General features: G+C 39.6%; 1 protein-coding gene across 1 annotated transcript in view; it reads right to left on the bottom strand.

Moving 5' to 3' along the window:
- vcana (versican a) overlaps positions 1 to 9,153 on the bottom strand; it is a 50,856-nt gene extending 41,703 nt beyond the window's left edge. The window contains exons 1-5 of the mRNA XM_030738213.1: positions 9,141 to 9,153; positions 6,792 to 7,175; positions 5,616 to 5,790; positions 5,353 to 5,480; positions 3,390 to 3,683 (exon numbers count right to left, since the gene is read on the bottom strand). Of these exons, the coding sequence (XP_030594073.1) occupies positions 3,390 to 3,683; positions 5,353 to 5,480; positions 5,616 to 5,790; positions 6,792 to 7,175; positions 9,141 to 9,153 (994 nt within the window). The remainder of the gene's footprint in view (positions 1 to 3,389; positions 3,684 to 5,352; positions 5,481 to 5,615; positions 5,791 to 6,791; positions 7,176 to 9,140) is intronic.
- Positions 9,154 to 17,486: the final 8,333 nt, after the last annotated feature.

Here is a 17,486-nt window from a genome sequence, read left to right as displayed (position 1 = left end):
GTGCTAGTCACAGTTGAAGCCAGAGGAGCAGATGTAAAGAACTCTGTGCCAAGGTCTGTTGCTGTATCACCCTCCATCAGGATGCCCCCAGTGTGGTCTGTCACCTGAGTGAAAGACTCATCAAAGACATGGACAGCTGTTGACGATTTCACTTCCTCTGCTGTTTCACTGTCCATCAGGATGAGGGTGCCTGCTGAAACTTCAGATGTTGGCGGTGTGTCAACATCCCGTGTTTTAGATAGAGTTTGTGTCACACTGCTGGCAGTCTCTGGTGTCAGTGTGGTGGTTACCTTCACATCACTGCCAGGTTGGGTATTATTTAAAGACAGAAAGGATGTGATTGTATCATCAATTCCAGTGGTGTCTGATGGGCTGGATGAGCCGTCTGGTTGAATTAGAGTAGGATGTGGTAGAGCCTCTATGGCAAAAACAGTCTCTGTGTCATCATAGCTGAAATCATAGTCTGGTGTATGAATCATGCTGGTTGGAGCTGATGGAGTTGATTCTGAAGAGCTGAACATTTCCTCATGGCTAAGTTCAGTTGATTCTGTTGGAGTGTCAGTGAGGTCAGATGAGATTGCTGTGATATTCCCAGAATCTATAATAGTTTCCTCTGTCTCCCCTTCAGCAAACATGGGCTTTGTGCTGAGAGGAGCATCTTGTATACGGACCTCAGGCTGGATCGTGCTGACCTGAATCACTGAATGGTTATCATCATCCTCGTGGTCTTCTTTGATAGTGGGTGCAACTGTTGTGATTAAGTCTTCTTCCTGGCCTTCTGGGATGGGGCGAGGCGGCGCCATGCTGGCAGAGAACATAGATGGAGGATCTGTAGGAGAATCTGGAGAAACATCTGCTTCTGATGTTGTTTCAAATGTTGGGGTTGTCAGAGTAGTGCTACTCTCCAGTAAAGGGATGGAGGTAGTGGGACTGATGGTGGTGGTGATTTCTACCACAGACACATCCACAAAGGAAGTCTGGCCGAAATCCACTCTCCTTCCTATACAATATACATAAGCACATAATCAGAATTTATAAATATAAACTGAGAAAAACTCTAACATTTACTTGTCATATAGTAGTTACTGTTTGTTAACGTTTGCAACATTTTACTCTGTGTTAAAGAGGATGGAAAACACTCAAAGTTTTCTTAATCAATGAGGCTAGTCTGGACTACTTTAGATTTATATGAAAAACCAAGCACACTTTAAATGTTTCTCTGAGCATCTAATTAATCCAATTCTGCATATCCAGCACAATAAAATGGATGGATGGATAAATTTTAAGTGAGTTGGTGTCATGGTTTTGTTTGCGCTGCCCTACCCTGTTTTATTCCTCTATTGAACCCAACAGATCATCTTACTGTTCACCTGTGTTTTGACCTATCATTGAGGAGTAGCCCTTGACTTCTTGATTTCAATGATAATATTTAAAATTGTCGACAATCATTTATAAGTCCTTTTAACACTCCTGTGATTCTCTTGGGTGCTCCTCTGCCTTCCCGAGCCCACTGGGAGCCCACTGTTATCTAATTTACACATAAAAACCACCAAAACAGTTTTGGAAAGCATTCCTCTGGGGAACAGGCAGAATCTGTAGAGGCAGCTGCTGACCATTACGTAGCAGACCCCTTTCCTCATAAAACTATCTCTGATGTAAGGTGTGACATATGTTTTTCCCTAACAGGAAAAACTGTGCCTGCTCTCAGAGGGAGTGCATTATGTCACCAGTGATTTTGAGCTGTTGCCGTTACTGAGGCCTTTGTTTTCTTTAGGCCAATTCAAAAATCAATCAGAGACCAATTATCCTACTTTTCCCACTGCACTACCTCTTCTCTCTTTGTCTTTCTGTGTAGTTTAAGTGGAGTAGGTTTACACAGTATTCCGTTTTGAAGATATCATCAGGCGTGGGAATTCAGGAAATGATGGAATGAATCCTGCCAAATGAGGGTACTTGAAAAGCACTTACATCGGGGGTGTAAATACAACATGACTGAGAGGGCTGACATGAAATACACTGAGCAGGAGCTGAAGGTGGCCCGTTTGCGTGCCCTCTGAACTCTGTGAGGATTTATCACCACAAGAGTTAGCATGGCCCGGGGGCAGTAAATGGCCAGGCAGTGGGCGGCTTATCTGTCAACCTCTCATTTGTAAAGATGGAAAGGCCAGGTCAGAGGTCAGCGAGGATGACTGAATTTAGAAGTCCAGCAGTAGCTTTGTCCATTATCCAACCGTCTGCTCTGATAAGTACAAGTGAGAATGACAGACAGCAAACTGACAGCGGAAATGAGAGGTGAAAGATGGAAAAGTGGTTGATAGTGAGGCTAAAAAGGCTGACAGACATGGCATTAGCTGCTGTTGCTGTTTCTCTAAATGGCAACTATCACCTGTCATTTTGTGTTGCTTCAGGAAAACTGATTAGTTAAGAACACTCACATTTTAAGGGATTAAGTCCAATTCTGCCTACTTCCACTGAACCATGAAGTGTCACTATTTGTAAAGATCCACAGCGATAATTCCTTTCCCTCTCATGGTCAGTAATTATCACAGTGTGTAACAAGAGTTAGCAAAAAAAAAAAAAATCCTCATGATCTTATGCTTTGGTTACTTTTTTGTTATAACTTTGATTGCAGCTAATTTGACTCTATATATTACCAAGATTGATATCTTTGGACAAAAGTATATTAACTTGTTTTAGTCTGATTCACAATAACATTGAGGTTGTATGAGGATGAAGCTTAAGGAACCTTGATTAGCCCAGCTGGAAGTAATAAAGACCCAAACTGATCCAAATTGTTCTCATTCTCTTAAGCAAACTATTGGTCATAATTCCTCAATCAAAAAACAAACAAATAAAAAAAAAAAGGTAATTATTTTGCTTTCAAAGAAAACAGAGTTTACCACTTTTTTTTTTACTTTCCTCTCAGCTCATTCTGTTGCCCCAGAAATGGGCGGGAGACAAACTTTGAGACAGTGAGGTCAACTGGATGCTGTAGTCTGGCACATAGCGTGCAATGCCCAGAAGAAAATCCTCCCTCTGCTTTGCTCATGTTGTTATTGTGACTGAAACTATGTAATCATAATGCATGAAACAGAGACAAAGACTGAGAGGAAGGACAAAGAAGGTTTTAGAGAATTTTGAAAAGCTCGGTCTAGTTCGGATGTTGCAAAGTGGAAAGTGGTGCAAAGACAGAAAATCAAAGGGTGGAGAAGCACAAGTGAGTAAATGTAGGAGATGAGATCATAGCTCCTTACAGTCAAGCCTGGTTTTCTCAGGGAGTGGTATGTGCCTTCAGCCACTGTCTGTCTCTTCTAATATATACAACGTATATGTAGGTAAGACTTACAAATGCAACAAATACTAACGGGCATCTTGGAGTGAGTTTTTACCTTTAAAACAGTAAGCCCCAAGCTTTCTAGTTGGTTCTGGGAAGCCAGTCTGGTTTCTGTAGCGATACATGGTCCTGACACCGAGTCGGCCTCCACCACACTTAGTTCTGGCCACTGCAACAGGATGTCGGACGCTGCCATCGGAGACCCAGCCGTAGTCACATCTGTCCATTCCCTGTCGCCAGGCAGCATGCAGCTGTCCAGGGCTTGCCAGGACAGCTTTCCTGTTTCTACACTCTTCAAGGGCCTCTTCAAAAGTCATCTTATAGGTCACAGGAGCATAAAAAACTTCACCTGATACAGAAATGATAAGAAACATAGGCTAAATGTAGACAAACACATACACAAGATAATAACAAATAATCTGTGGTCACATCAAGAAAAAAAAATAAGACATTTTGGACAGAGCCTACCATTTAGAGCAATCTCAAAATACTGATGTTTAGACCATTCTGACCTTTCAAAAGAGGCCAAAACAGCTGAGTTAAGTCACAGCTGTGCAGGGCAGAGACCCAAAATATCTCCCACCAACCATATTTAGGACAACAGTAGTTCTTTATTATATTATTCTGAGGTGGGATAGCAATGTTGAAAATGTGCATGGCCTATCCACGAATGTGTCTGTATTGCTGGTTAGGCTTCCCCTGAGTGGCTAGACTGAACCAGATAACACCTTCTGTTTCCTTCCCTCATGTTCATGTCGGGATCTCTGCCAAATGACCACTATGAACATTTGTCTTTGCTCACAGGATTATATAAATGAAAAGGGTACTAAAAACCAAGATCTTAACTAAAACCAAACAACATTAAAAGAGACGATGGCTGACTGACTGCATGTTTTCAGTTAGTCTTGGGCGTAGCGTCTCAAATATCCCATGATGGTTTCATCCAATTGATTTACAAGGGTATTGAGATTAGGAGATACCGTTCACACAGGAAAGTATTCCCTTTTACAAAAGAGAGCACACATTATACCCTTAAAAGCAACAGGGTTTCAGTATTTTACACAGTGGATTCATTGGACATTTCCTGGGCTCTAGAAATTATCTTCATGACCGTTAGTATGTTAATGGGGTTTCCATTTTTTTATCTATGCAATAAGCTCCTCGGAATTACATAACTTATTGCTGACAATATATTACAGCTCACTCATTTATTTTCATAGTTAATTTATGACTAATTTATTACATTTGACAACCTCAAAACACATCAAACCACATCCGCCAATGTCTGTTCCTAGATCATAAATGGTCAGAAAACTTAGATAACATTATAGTATAATGGAAATGAATATTCAGGTTGTTGTGGTGTGCCAAATTTCCCTTCAGTTCCAGAATAAGGCCCCTGTAACATGTCAACCATCTCTCTCCATTTCTTTTTTGTGACTTTCTGTTCTCTGATGCATACAGTAATCATGAGGGGTAAGTATATGCATTTACATAACGCTCCCAGTAAAACAAGACATCAAATACCACCAATCATGTAACAGTACTGATGGGTTCATGCCTTGCAGACTATGCCATATATATCTGAACATATATTATATAGACTAACAAGATTGCACTGTGCAACTCCAAAGGTAAATGTTAAAACACTTTAGTAAATGACAGGAATAACAGGATGGATCGTGAACAGAGAAAAAAGAAACTGTCAGCTGTGAAGTTAAGACGCCCCATAAGCAGGGCCAAAAACCTTTAATAACCCCATTATCACATTTTTGTTGGTGTCTTATTTAAAAACCACAGTAAAAAATATGTTTCAGTTCCCACTTATAAAGAAAATAGAGAAAGGTCACCCATAGTCGCCTGTAGTCACAGCCTATTGTATTATAAATAAAAAAAGTGCATTTCCAAAGTGGTTTTATAGGCTGTAAAAGTAAATGTGCTTCAGCACTGATGATAATTTGAAGGCTTTTTGATTTCAGATGAAACACAGGTCGATGCTTCTAAATGACACTGCTTACCCTCCAGTTTGTCGACATAGCAGTATACATCGTAGGTCTCTGTAGGTTTCCTGGTTCCATATGACCTGACGCCAGGTTTATTGGGAAGGTTCCCTTGGCAGCCCTCTCTTGGTTCTGTAATTGGGTATCTGAACAGAAAAAAAAACAGAACCATTTTAATGTCTTTGTCTTTCAGATCACCCAGAATTCAACTGAACATATAGTATATGTCATTAAACAGCAGTGTTGCTGTCTCTGGAACAGGCAATTAAAATGCAGCTAACCTCACTGTCTGGTCAGCAATCCAACCAGCATCACATTGATCAAAGCCATCCTCATAGGCTGCTTTCAGTTGCTCAAAGGTAGCAATGGTTGCCCCAATATTTTTGCAAGTTTGTACAGCCTTCTGGTAGTCCAAAGTGTACCTGCTGGTGTTTGCTCGGTAGTGAAAAACAACACCTAGTGACAAAGTAAAAAATGAAAATAGAAATTAAAAACTTGATTGTAGAGTGATCTGGAAATCATTAGTTTAACTTCAGAGCTGTAAATTATGGCAAATGTCTTACAAAGCACCCTCTATGTGTGAAATAACTGGGTCACTCAGCCTCTTTGGAAAGGAGGATCTTTGCAATAAATGAAGCAGCAATGCGAAATACAGTTCACCACAAACAAACAAGATAGTTCCACATGATGCCATGGCCCTGAAATCCCCATATTTGTGGACAGTAAATAGATGCAAAAGATATGATTGATAGTCATAATTAACATTGCAGAGAGTTGGAAAAGAGGTTGTGCAGATTGTACACCAGTGAAAACCAAAACTATCCGAGCACCCCACACACACCCCCACCCACCCATGTTTTCTACATGAGTTATATCTCCCAGAGTACTTCCCAAATGAGAGCATGTAGAATGCACATGACACTAGGTAAGGATTGATGACCCCACTCCCCCACCTCACCACGTTCCCTGCCACCATAAGGATGCTATAATTTTTAGGATGTTGAAGAATACTGTCTCTCACAGACAAAGCAAACTTGCTAACACTTCCTGTGTGCCCTTACAATAGAAAAATCCATACTGACAAGGTGGCACCAAAGATTATAGCAATGTACTGTCTCTGAAATATCATCCACATTTTGACTTGAATGGATAAGCAATAGAACTAAGGCACTGTTGTATTTGATATGGAAAAGGACCAAAAGAATCATCTGACTCTTTTTCAAGAGAGCGTCATCTCTAAAATAAAAACTATGGTTACTCTGTATAACTAATGGTTAGCAGCTGCTATCAATGTAAGCAAAAGGACGCCCATAGCTTTCTTATCCCGTTTACATTTCTATCAACACTTGTGTGACGTTTCACTATTATTAAGCCCTTGCAGCAACCCACCTCTGCAATTTTCTAAGTTTTTTGTCTGATTCCACCATAATAAAGGAAGGATATTGTGAATCTCTTACCGCTGACATCAAGATTAACTGTATCCTGGGTGTCTTCAATGCCGTACATGACCTCGCAACGATAAGTACCAGCGTCACTGGCACGTAGCTTTACCATTGTCAGTGAGGCATCACCAACATCTTCAGGGTGACTGGGCACTGATACACGGTTCCTGTAGCTTGAACCTATCTTGATGACCCCATTTTGTGCCACTAAAACTGTGGATTCAGTTCCTCCCTGTATTTTGCTCCATTTGATCCGCAAGTAATCCTCGCTGTATATGACTGTTCCATTGGGACTTATGACGGGTGCTGAGGTTGGGATTGTGGAGAAGAAGCAGGGAAGATTTACTTTCCCTGAGAGGGACCCTGTGACTGGTCGGATGATCGATAATGCAGTGGAGTCTGAAAGGGAAAAAGTTAAATGCAGCTTAAGTTCATTTAATATTCACATTTTAATGATGTCTTTCTGTGTTATATTTCCATTCATTCAAAATAAATATCTTTTCTTTACTCTTTACTTTTACTCTAACAGATCCAACCAGACAGTATGAAATGCACAAGTCATTTGCACTGATAGGGTGTGACCACTGCACCCAGCCTAAAAAAAAATCATGCATGATGACTTGACTCTTGGAAAGTCAAACGTCAACTTTAAAAGGATGGGTGTGGGAACACATTCAACACTGCGTGCAGTGTATGTACAGCATGTTTGTATCAAGTTATAGATAATCGGGGAAAGAGGGAAGCCACCATGGTTGCATTACTTCATGTACTGATGCTGCTTAGTTCAGTGTCAGATTTCCTCCTAAAAAAAAAAATGTCCTTCATCTACAGAAGGATTAACTCTATTCAGACCATTCTTTTTTGGGCTTCCACAACTCCTAAACTATTTATGGTATTGCCACAAAATTTTCAGGAAATGATGTATACACAATAATAAATCACTACTTTGGTGTAACATTATCATTATCATTATCCATTATCATTTTGGTTTTATGTGCAATATTCCCTTAACAATCAGAGGTATACATGACGTCAGTAGAACGAATGTCTGATAAAGTGTCAGTGTCTTCTTAGATCTTTGTTGTCAGCTACGCCAACTAGGTAAAATGATGTCACTTATATTGAAAAATGAACTGAACTTCAAGTGTGCATGGGAGTTTGCCCATCCAGCCACTCAGTCGCTGTATAACTGCAGCGAGAGCTTGGTCCGCACTGACATCAATAAGTCGGACTCGTTTCCGATGGGCGTTGAACTCCGCCAGGGCTGCCCTTTGTCACTGATTCTGTTATTAATTTTTATGGACATAATTTTTTTTCTAGACATAGCCAAGTAGCGGAAAGCTTCCACCTTGGTGGCCTCAGAATCTCATCGATGCTTTTTGTGGATGATGCAGTCCTGTTGGCTTCATCAGGTGATGGCCTCCAGCTTGCAGTGGAACAGTTTGCATCCAAGTGTGAGGTGGCTGGCATGTGAATTATCACCTCTAAGTCTGAGGCCTTAGTCCCCAGCCGGAAAAGGGTGGAGTGCCCACTCCAGCTCAAAGATGAGTTGCTGCCCCAGGTGGAGGAGTTTAAGTATCTCAGGGACTTGTTCAAGAGTGACGGGTGAAGGGAGCGGGAGACTGGGGCTGAGTCTGTAGTGATGCGGACTCTGTACTGGTCTGTCGTGGTTAAGAGGGAGCTGAGCGTGAAAGCGATTGATTTAGCGGTCAATCTACGTTCCTAAGATCAACTATGGTCACAAGCTTTGGGTAGTGACCCAAAGAATGAGATTGCAGAAACAAAAGGCAGAAATGAGCTTCCTCCGAAGGGTGACTCTGGCCTTTTCTTTAGAGATAGGGTTCAGACATCTGACAAGGATGCCGCCTGGGTGCCTCTTGGGTGAGGTGTTCCAGGCATGAAATGATACATCAGTTCAGTTTAGTTCAGATGTCAGTTAGCTTAGCTCTTACTTCATCAGCAGTGTCATACCTTACAGAGGTCCGTTTAGACATTTTTACCACGAATGTAACCACCACATATATGTAATTCAATGTAACTACCACATGGGTGTCACCATATTGCTATAGCCCACAATGCATTGCAAATCATTTCCCATGAAATTGGTAAAAAAAACAGCTTTTGTAGGCACTCAAAAATATTTTTAGTATTTCTGGTCAGAATAAAAAATTATAAAGTATTTTTAGGAATATCTTTGCTGTTGTGGTTGCTGTCATCTTGGAGCAGACATCTTTCTATCAGTATATATTTTTCAATATATACCCTAAAATACCATTAAAATGGACTAATGGTTTATTTGTTCATTTTAGAATTTTTTTTAATCAAAACATGCAAGGCAGTAATGGAGTTAGAGGAACAATGTACCTGAGCTGAACATATTTGCAGTCTTGGATTTTGCACTTCATAATTCCATGTAGTCATCAAATTAGCAGAAATAATTTTAATTATTTATGTTAATTAATAAAGTGATGGGAAAATTTTGCTAAAATTAATCTTTTATGTTAACCACATGTTTAACCTTTCACAGTTAATCCCATTTTTAACCTTTTACAGTTAATCGTATTACAGTATAATCACTGTTACACTAATCCTTTAATACTAAGAAAGAAAATATGTAGTTTGCTTTTCACTAGTATATTGAGAAGTCAATAGTAGCTTGAAAGTATTTTAATGATACACAAAAAAGAGGAAGTTGACTAAAAGCTGACAGACAGAGAGTTGCAAGTAACTGATATGAGCACACATACACTAAGGTTTAAGGTCACTTTGCTAAGAATAATGATACCATGTATGATATATTGATATACCTTACAGAGAAACGTGCTAACATATCAATATGATATGTAAACTATAAAAGCTGATGAAGAGAAGTGTTCTGGGGCACTCCTCGCATCCTTCTTGTAGAGTGTGTGTAGTGACTGCTCAGGACTTGCAAGTTCTAATAAAGCTGCATTTCGTTTATAACCTTTTCTTGGTCATTATTCTTCAGAAGTTTTCCTGACATAAAGGTTCAATAAAATTACATAAAATGCTGTTAAAGTAATTTTTAAAAAGTGCAATTAAACAAGAAAACTGGGAGACTACATTGATTAAATGGATAGCAGTAAATTTTCTCTTACAAAAATTCACTATGGTTTTTATGCAGTAACCATGGTTTTACCATGGTAAAACTATGGTTACTGCATAAAAACCATAGTTAACCATGGTGGATTTTCGTAAGGGTTGTAAAATATGCCTGTCAAAAAGGTGTTACCATGGAAACATCAAAAGTGGTAAATTTGACTCATTATGATAAAATTGTTGCCAGTTAAATTTTAGGAAAAATCACCAAGTTTGGTGGCTTAAGCTGTTCAGGAGTTATACCACGTGAACATTGGCACAGGCCCCAATGGGTCTAGACAGGCTTAACTGATTCTGACAGGTAGAGCCACACAAACAGAGGTGAGGTATGCCAGTGAACAATATTATGTGTAGTCTGCATGTCAGATAAAGTTCCAAACACAAATGGAAATAAGATGATTACACTCTTTTGGATGGGGTACGGAAGCATTCACGAGGAATAATGGGAGGAATGCTGTGGATGGACAGCCCCAGAGGTATGAATCTGTGTGCTTGAACAGAGGGTCTTAGGTGTGGGATGAAAACAGCTGTTCAGCTTGCAGACTGGAAGAAAAGACTAAATGAAAGGCTTCCATCCATTCCCAGAGACAGAGACAGGGACAGGGACAAGTGGCGTGCAGAGCCATGGGGGCTGGGGAGCAAGATTGTAACCCTTAATTCCTCTTGACCTTCACCCCTAAGTAGAGTCTTGCAGGTTTCACACACCAAAGACCAGAAGAAGCTTATCAAGCAGGCTACATTAAGAAAAAGCTGAAGCCTTGATGCTGTGGGACACCACTGAGACTTCAAGAAGAGGAGAGGAAAGAAGGAGACAGAGGCGGGGAGAAAAATGGGGGAAGGGGGCGGGTGGGGAGTGGGGAGTGAGGAGTGGAAGAAGAAAACAGAGAAAATCCAAGGGAGAAGTATTAGCTCATCCAAAATTTAGGCTGGGGGAGAGGGAGAGAGCAAGAGAGGAGAAGTAACCCGTTCAGAGCTTACCTGTTGCAGTGGCAGCTTCACATAGACAATACAACCACAGGATATGCTTTAAATTCAGTATCATCTGTTGAATAAAAAAAGGAGTGCATCTTAGGAATCAACAAATTCAAAGTCTTAAGCATGCCTATTTGCTAAATATCCAGCCAGCATTTCACACAGAATTGTGAAAATTATTGCGATGATAATAATGGAGGCATCCCACTCTCTAAAATATGCTTTAAATGCCCTTAGATGTAACGGATATTGCATTTATAATATCCAACATTATCGAGCAGAATATTTTACTTCGTTTCTGTTCTAAATAAGATCTTAAGGCAAGAACAGAGATTTAATGTCCCAGGAGAAAACTTCCTGTGAGGTCGAACTTCTGAGTTTCTGGAGACAGAAGGACAGGCGCTGTGCGCCCCTCACCCTCATTTGCCCCCCACTGCATAAACACATGCGGTGGGTCACAGAGGGACCTGAAAACTAGTATTGTTTATTTTCAAAGCGAGACAATCTCTCATTAATGGCAATTGGCAGGTTCAAAAGATCATCCTTTAAAATACTGCAGGATGGCAGTCTGCGCCTTGGACTTAACATCAGCACCGCCGTGAGCCCACGCCTATTCAGAAGACCCACTCTAACGGAAAATAAATGACACTTTGTGTGGATCAATTCTTCACAGTGTGTAATCATTTTGTATCACGGGCTGCGCATATATATATATACATGGGCTAAAATCTAGCCATATATGCATGACCTGATGCAGTTTCTTAAGTTTTTTGCTTTGTTTTATTTTTTTCCCTCTCTCTCGCGCTCTCTAAGAAAGCTGAAAAAACACAGATCAATACTGAAGCATCACAGGGGCAACTAATTGCTTGCAGGCTTTTGGAGTTAGATTCTTCAAGCACAGCTCAGAGATGTCCTTTGCTAGAAAGCACAACCATCTGCTTGAACGGCAGTCTCTGATTCAAAACCCTACTTTTGGTTTTAGTGACGCTTAATGTAACTTTTTTTTTCCCCTCCGCAGGAACACCTGTTGCTTCTGGATGCTCCACAGAAATTATGACATGATGACACGGAAGTGCTTAGTCTATTTTTTACTCTCCTTTCTAACTCTAACTTCGGAGTAGTCTTCAATTCACAGACCTTTTTTATTATTTTAGTTTAATTAGTTTCCCCCCTCTAAATTAGTTTGTCTTTCAGACATCGGTGCAGGTTATCTAAGGACAGCAGTGTAGCTCTGCGTGTTTGTCTTAAAGTGATTTGTGGTCTGAAATTTCTATTCATTTCAATTAATATTTGCTTATATTGTAGCAAAATGCACAATGAAAAAAAAAAAAAAAAAAAAAAAAAAAACAATAAACCAACACTAAGAAATCAGTCATCCTGCAACAACTGTCTCAATTAATGCTTAATAAAAAAATAAATAACCAAACAGAAAAATACTTACGTTTAAATGACTTTTATTCCATAAAATGTGCAAATATCGATTTATGTCCTTATTTCGAATTAGTCCCAGTGCGCAACATGCGTGCGCGAAAAGTGCCTAAATAGGTCCACAGCACTTATCTACCCGGCGTGCTTTTCAGTTTCCCTTGATGCTCCGCAGTTGTAGTGTCCCACTCTGGGATAAACTGCACACAGCGACTGAAACCGTGAAGTGCTGGCACAGAATAACTTCAGTTTTACCCAACTCACGCTGTTATTTCGTCACAGTGTTAAGAGGTGGAGCCCATAAAAAAGTGAATGAGACACAGAGTGGAGGAGGGGAAAAAAAAGCCTAATTTAGAGGTATGCCCTCAACCAATCAGACTGCTTCCAAATCACACCGATCTTTTTGGCTGGTAATCCAAATGTCAGATTATAGAGTGCCAGATGACATAGCATGAAAGTAACCAAATATAAGAGAAATAATATCACATTAAAATGTATTTTATAGCTGCCATTTGAATATCAAGAAACAGATAAATCAACTATGTGGAGAGCGCACAAGTCAAGGCTGTATGATGGAAAATGGGCGGTGCAGACATGGCTGGTTGAATTTGAGTCACAACATACTTCTGTCAATACTGTGAAGGAGTTTTCCCATCCATCCCACTAAACCACTTTATACAATTCAAAGTTCCATCCCTCACGCAAGTATTTGATGAGTTACCATAAATGCAGCTTTTAATGTGCTAAGAAGAAAGTTAAGTTTTCATCAAGAGAAATTGATGATTTTTAATAAAAATGTGTTATATCTGATCTGTATAATTATTGAGTAACAAAGAGTCAGCCAATAGTGGTCAGCTTGTGGCTTTTTGCTTGCTTATCCACATAAGGGGAAGGGGCTTGATGATCACCATGACTGGATACTTCTAAACAGGTATGGGGGCTACAGTATTAATGTGCATTAGCTGTTAAAAAGAACATCAGGTGTTCTGTGATAACATAGATTAAAAATACAAAACAATTCAGTTTGTTTTGAGTCTGCATTGCCTCAAAACACGAATGCTGCTTAATGTCACTTTCTTTATTTACTTATTGATAATTTGGACATTATTCATCTTGTTACACCCAAGGATAACAGACTGAAGATTCAGTGTCATGCACAGAGAATTGTCTCTCAACCACTCAAACATTATCTACCTTAAAACAAAACCATCAAAACTCTGCATTTGGGTATTCAGAAATCTCATTGATATTTTTAAATTGTAATTATGCTGTCATTTGCTTTCATAAAAACACACACACAGTACAGAGTACTTTTTATAGTAATGCCACATATAAATATAGGAAGGAATATCATTGTTGTGGTAATGATGACACTATCTAAAAGTTAGAATTAGACTGAAAGTCAATCTAGAGTTTGCACTAATTGTAATAATTGCACACAAATTATGGTATTGTTGTCTGAAACCAGCTGAGAGGCAGAGAGGAGGTGAAACGCCTCTTGAGAAAAGCCAGACCCTGAGGTCCGACGACCCTTGTAAAAAGTTGTAAAAAGGTGTCAGTTCCATACCTGTGTGAACTGGAATCATTTCAGGGCACAGCAACAGTTACCCATAATACAGTTCTCCCCTGCAAAACAGGACCAGTCTGAGGCGCCAGACTCCGAGAAAGAGGGGAGGCAACAGAAGAACTGGGTGAGATATTCAGGGAAAGCTGGATGTAACGTGTTCCAGTTTTAATGGATTAGCTTAATTATAAACACAGGAAGTCTGATGCTTAAACAGACCTGTAAACTTAGCAGTCTGAGAGCATTCTGAGCATGAAGCGGAGACCAAAGTGCTTGCAACACAGTTAATAGAGACTGACAAAGACTGATTGAAATAACTTTCATAACCTTTTATCAACAGGGGGAAAATGGACATAATTTGAGGGAAATATGTCACCTTAACTAAGCAGAATTAACAGCTGCTCAGTTTTAGGTTACAGGATTAATTTTACAGCTGAGTCACTGCTAAGCTAAACATTGCAAGTCACTAACAGTAACAGTATTCAACATCTCTCCTGTATGAGTAACCACTAAAACTTGCTGCTTTTCTGTACCTAAAAACCAGTGGGTCAAAGAGCCAATCAAAGAGTGTTTGATCATGGTGATCCGCTGTGCAGGCTCTACGTATCACATTGCCTATAAAGGCGGTCGCCATCCGGTCACATGCCACCTTAGACAGGATAAAAGGGGCTCCAGCCTAAAGGGAGCTGCCTTACCTGAACTCAGAAATTTGAAGGTTTTCAAATTTGTTTTTAAATTGAGTGTGTCTGTGTGTCATCAGCAAATGTGGGTCCAGAGGCATCTGCAGAAGGAGGAAGAACTCTAAAGGTAGTTTTGAGGACTGTGCCAAGCAAATGCATCACTTTTTAACTATGAAAGATGTAGTCACAGAATTGTGTGTTTAATTGTAAATAAATAAAGGCTGAGTTTGAAAATGGGTGTGATCTCACCTATTAGTACTGAGTAAAGAACACCATTAATGTCAGGGCTCCTTATTTTGCATTTTTAATGTAATGTGTAACTCCCTTTGTAAAGAGTCATCTGATTGCAGCTGATGTAATCCCATAGAAAAATGATCTCTATTATTGATTACTTTCAATAGAGTCACCACTGATCACTTTCTTTTCGATATTTCTTGGAAGAGGAAATTGTCCTGTGTCTACAAGACATATGCTGACAAAAGAAAAACTGCATTTTCTTACTTGATGTGTTTGTCCCTGCATGTTCTCCCCGTGCCTCCCACACAGGTACAGGAAGAACATGCTCTCTGTCTTAGCCCTGTCTTGGACAGGCCTGGGTGTACGCAGGCTCTTGTCCTACGATAGCTTATATCGGCTGTAATTTCGGTGTCAGACAAAAATTAAACCTGTGACCAAGAGTGAGAAAAGGCCTCATGGCGAAAAAAAAAAAAATTATATATAAAATAATATATATATTATATATATATATATATATTCAGTATATTTATATATAAAGTTATATATATATATATATAAAAAACTTATATATATAACTTTATATATAAAAATAAGGCTCTCAAACCAAAATCAAAATAGTTCCTGTATTGATGAAGTGGTTAGCACTGTTGCATCACAGCCTAATGATGCCTGCTGGCTGGCTGGCTGGTAGGGGGGGGGTTGCATGTTCTCGCTGTGCCTGTGTGGGCTCTTTCTGGGTTCTCCAAAGACATTCATGTTAGGTTAACTGGTTATTCTAAATTGTAGCTCTAATCTTGTAGGTGTGAATGTAAGCGTGAATATTGTCGGTCTCTCTGTGTTAGCCCTGTGGGACCAGCAAATTATTGCCCTAAGGGACTAGCTGGGATGGACTCCAGCTCTGCATGCTCCCATAACCAAGTACGTTTGTAAAGTGAAAAAAATTGACAAGTGCAACAGGGTTCCCAGCTAGCCACACTTACTTCTGTCTATGACTTCCAAATATCGTAAAAATTATTTAAAGGAAAAAGAAATAATTTTTTTTTTTAAAGTGCCGCACACTGTCACAGTGAGAATGCCTGAATAAGTGACAGTTGTTTGGATTCCTCTGTTCTCACTCAACAAGTAGGTGTCAGTTATGTTGGGACAGCTGACCGGCAGAGGGAAAACACAGATTTCCTCCTCTGTGGACTAATTGTTGTCTCTATGGAAAGCCACTGATCTACACTGACTTGTGTGTGTGTGTGTGTGTGTGTTTGCAAACTCCAACTTCTAAACAATGTCTTTACCTCAAGTTTTTATGTCAAGTTCTTGTGGTGATATTTTGAGAATCCCAGCAGACTGGAACTTTATGAATAGCTGCATTTGGCACACTTTTACTTACACTGAATGAATGGCAGTGGAACAAAGACATAGGAAGTGAGTTAAAACCGGGGTGGGGGTTGATAATCGAACACAAACCATTCCCACGTCACAGATATTTGCCAATTGCAGTTCACATAATGTAACAATCTGGAAACCTTTTAATCCTCTAACCTCATTCCCTCCCAGCCTGTTCATGACCTCATGGGACTCAAGATTGCAGTAATTCAAATTAAATTTTGGTGTCATAGTGGACAACTCAGTGCTAAGGTTTTTAAAACTCTGTGATCTAAGATATTCACGCTGACTATGCAAACATTCATTGACTCCTTATGCTAAACTTCCCAGTGGAATTATGTTTCTTATTGTTACTTCAGCCACTGAAGAAATGGGAGTGAGAGACAGTCAGTTATTAAGCCAGGCAGAAATTAGGCCTACACAAGAGAAGGCAATATGGGCAGCTCAGCAATTCTTTGGTCTCTGACCAAGAGGAAGTCAAGATAATAACATAATGCATTCCCTGTCATGAGAGAAAATCAAGTCAACTGTAGAAAGTCATTTTGGTTTCCATGGTTCCAATTACCATTTTAAAGGATGGTTTGGTAAAACTGCAAAACAAATCTTTTTTGGTCGCCCATTAAAATGCTTGGGTGGTATACATGACTCCTAAGATAGCTTGGCAGTTACTGTACATTTCTAAGTCAGGCAAGAACATGAAGGAACATGAAGGAACTGCAATGATAGGGACACAAAATACTTGCAAACATAAATAATTTTAATAATGAAACAAATCTCAAACTTTGCATTCTGAAAGTGTGTTGAAACCTTACTGTTGCTGCTTTGTCAACTACTTTTACCTATGATGCAAAATAAAAGGAAAGTATATTTACAGAGTACCTTTAGCTCTTTCTGAACAAAGTTTAAGCTATTACTGCACAACGTGGAAAAAAGCTTCCCTCAAGCACACTCTGCAGCAGGTAGCCATTATCACACTTAATGTTCAGCCACCGTCCTCTTCAAACCTGAAGAACATTTGGCTTAATTCAAATAATGAGGACAATCAGTTCACACCAGCATCTCAAAGAGAAGGCCCTCATTATTCGTGATTATCTCAAGGCTGTTTTAATCACTGTGTTGAAACAAAGTGAGTACTCTTTGCCACTGGCTATTCTGCTCTACTGCAGAAAAGACATCATGAATGAGAGACAACTCAACTCTAAATGTTGTGTTGACATTTCTACATAATTTAGCTACTAAGTAAAGTTTAAAAAAAATGTAACATTCACGGACACGTAAACATGTAAGAAACTGCAAGGGTAAATAAAATTGTACCGTATATTTCTATCAGAATGG

This window comes from Archocentrus centrarchus, chromosome 9, assembly GCF_007364275.1.
Source record: "Archocentrus centrarchus isolate MPI-CPG fArcCen1 chromosome 9, fArcCen1, whole genome shotgun sequence".
Lineage (NCBI taxonomy): Eukaryota > Metazoa > Chordata > Actinopteri > Cichliformes > Cichlidae > Archocentrus > Archocentrus centrarchus.
The sequence above is the reverse complement of the archived record's forward strand: the minus strand, read 5'-3'. Positions and strand labels throughout refer to the sequence as shown.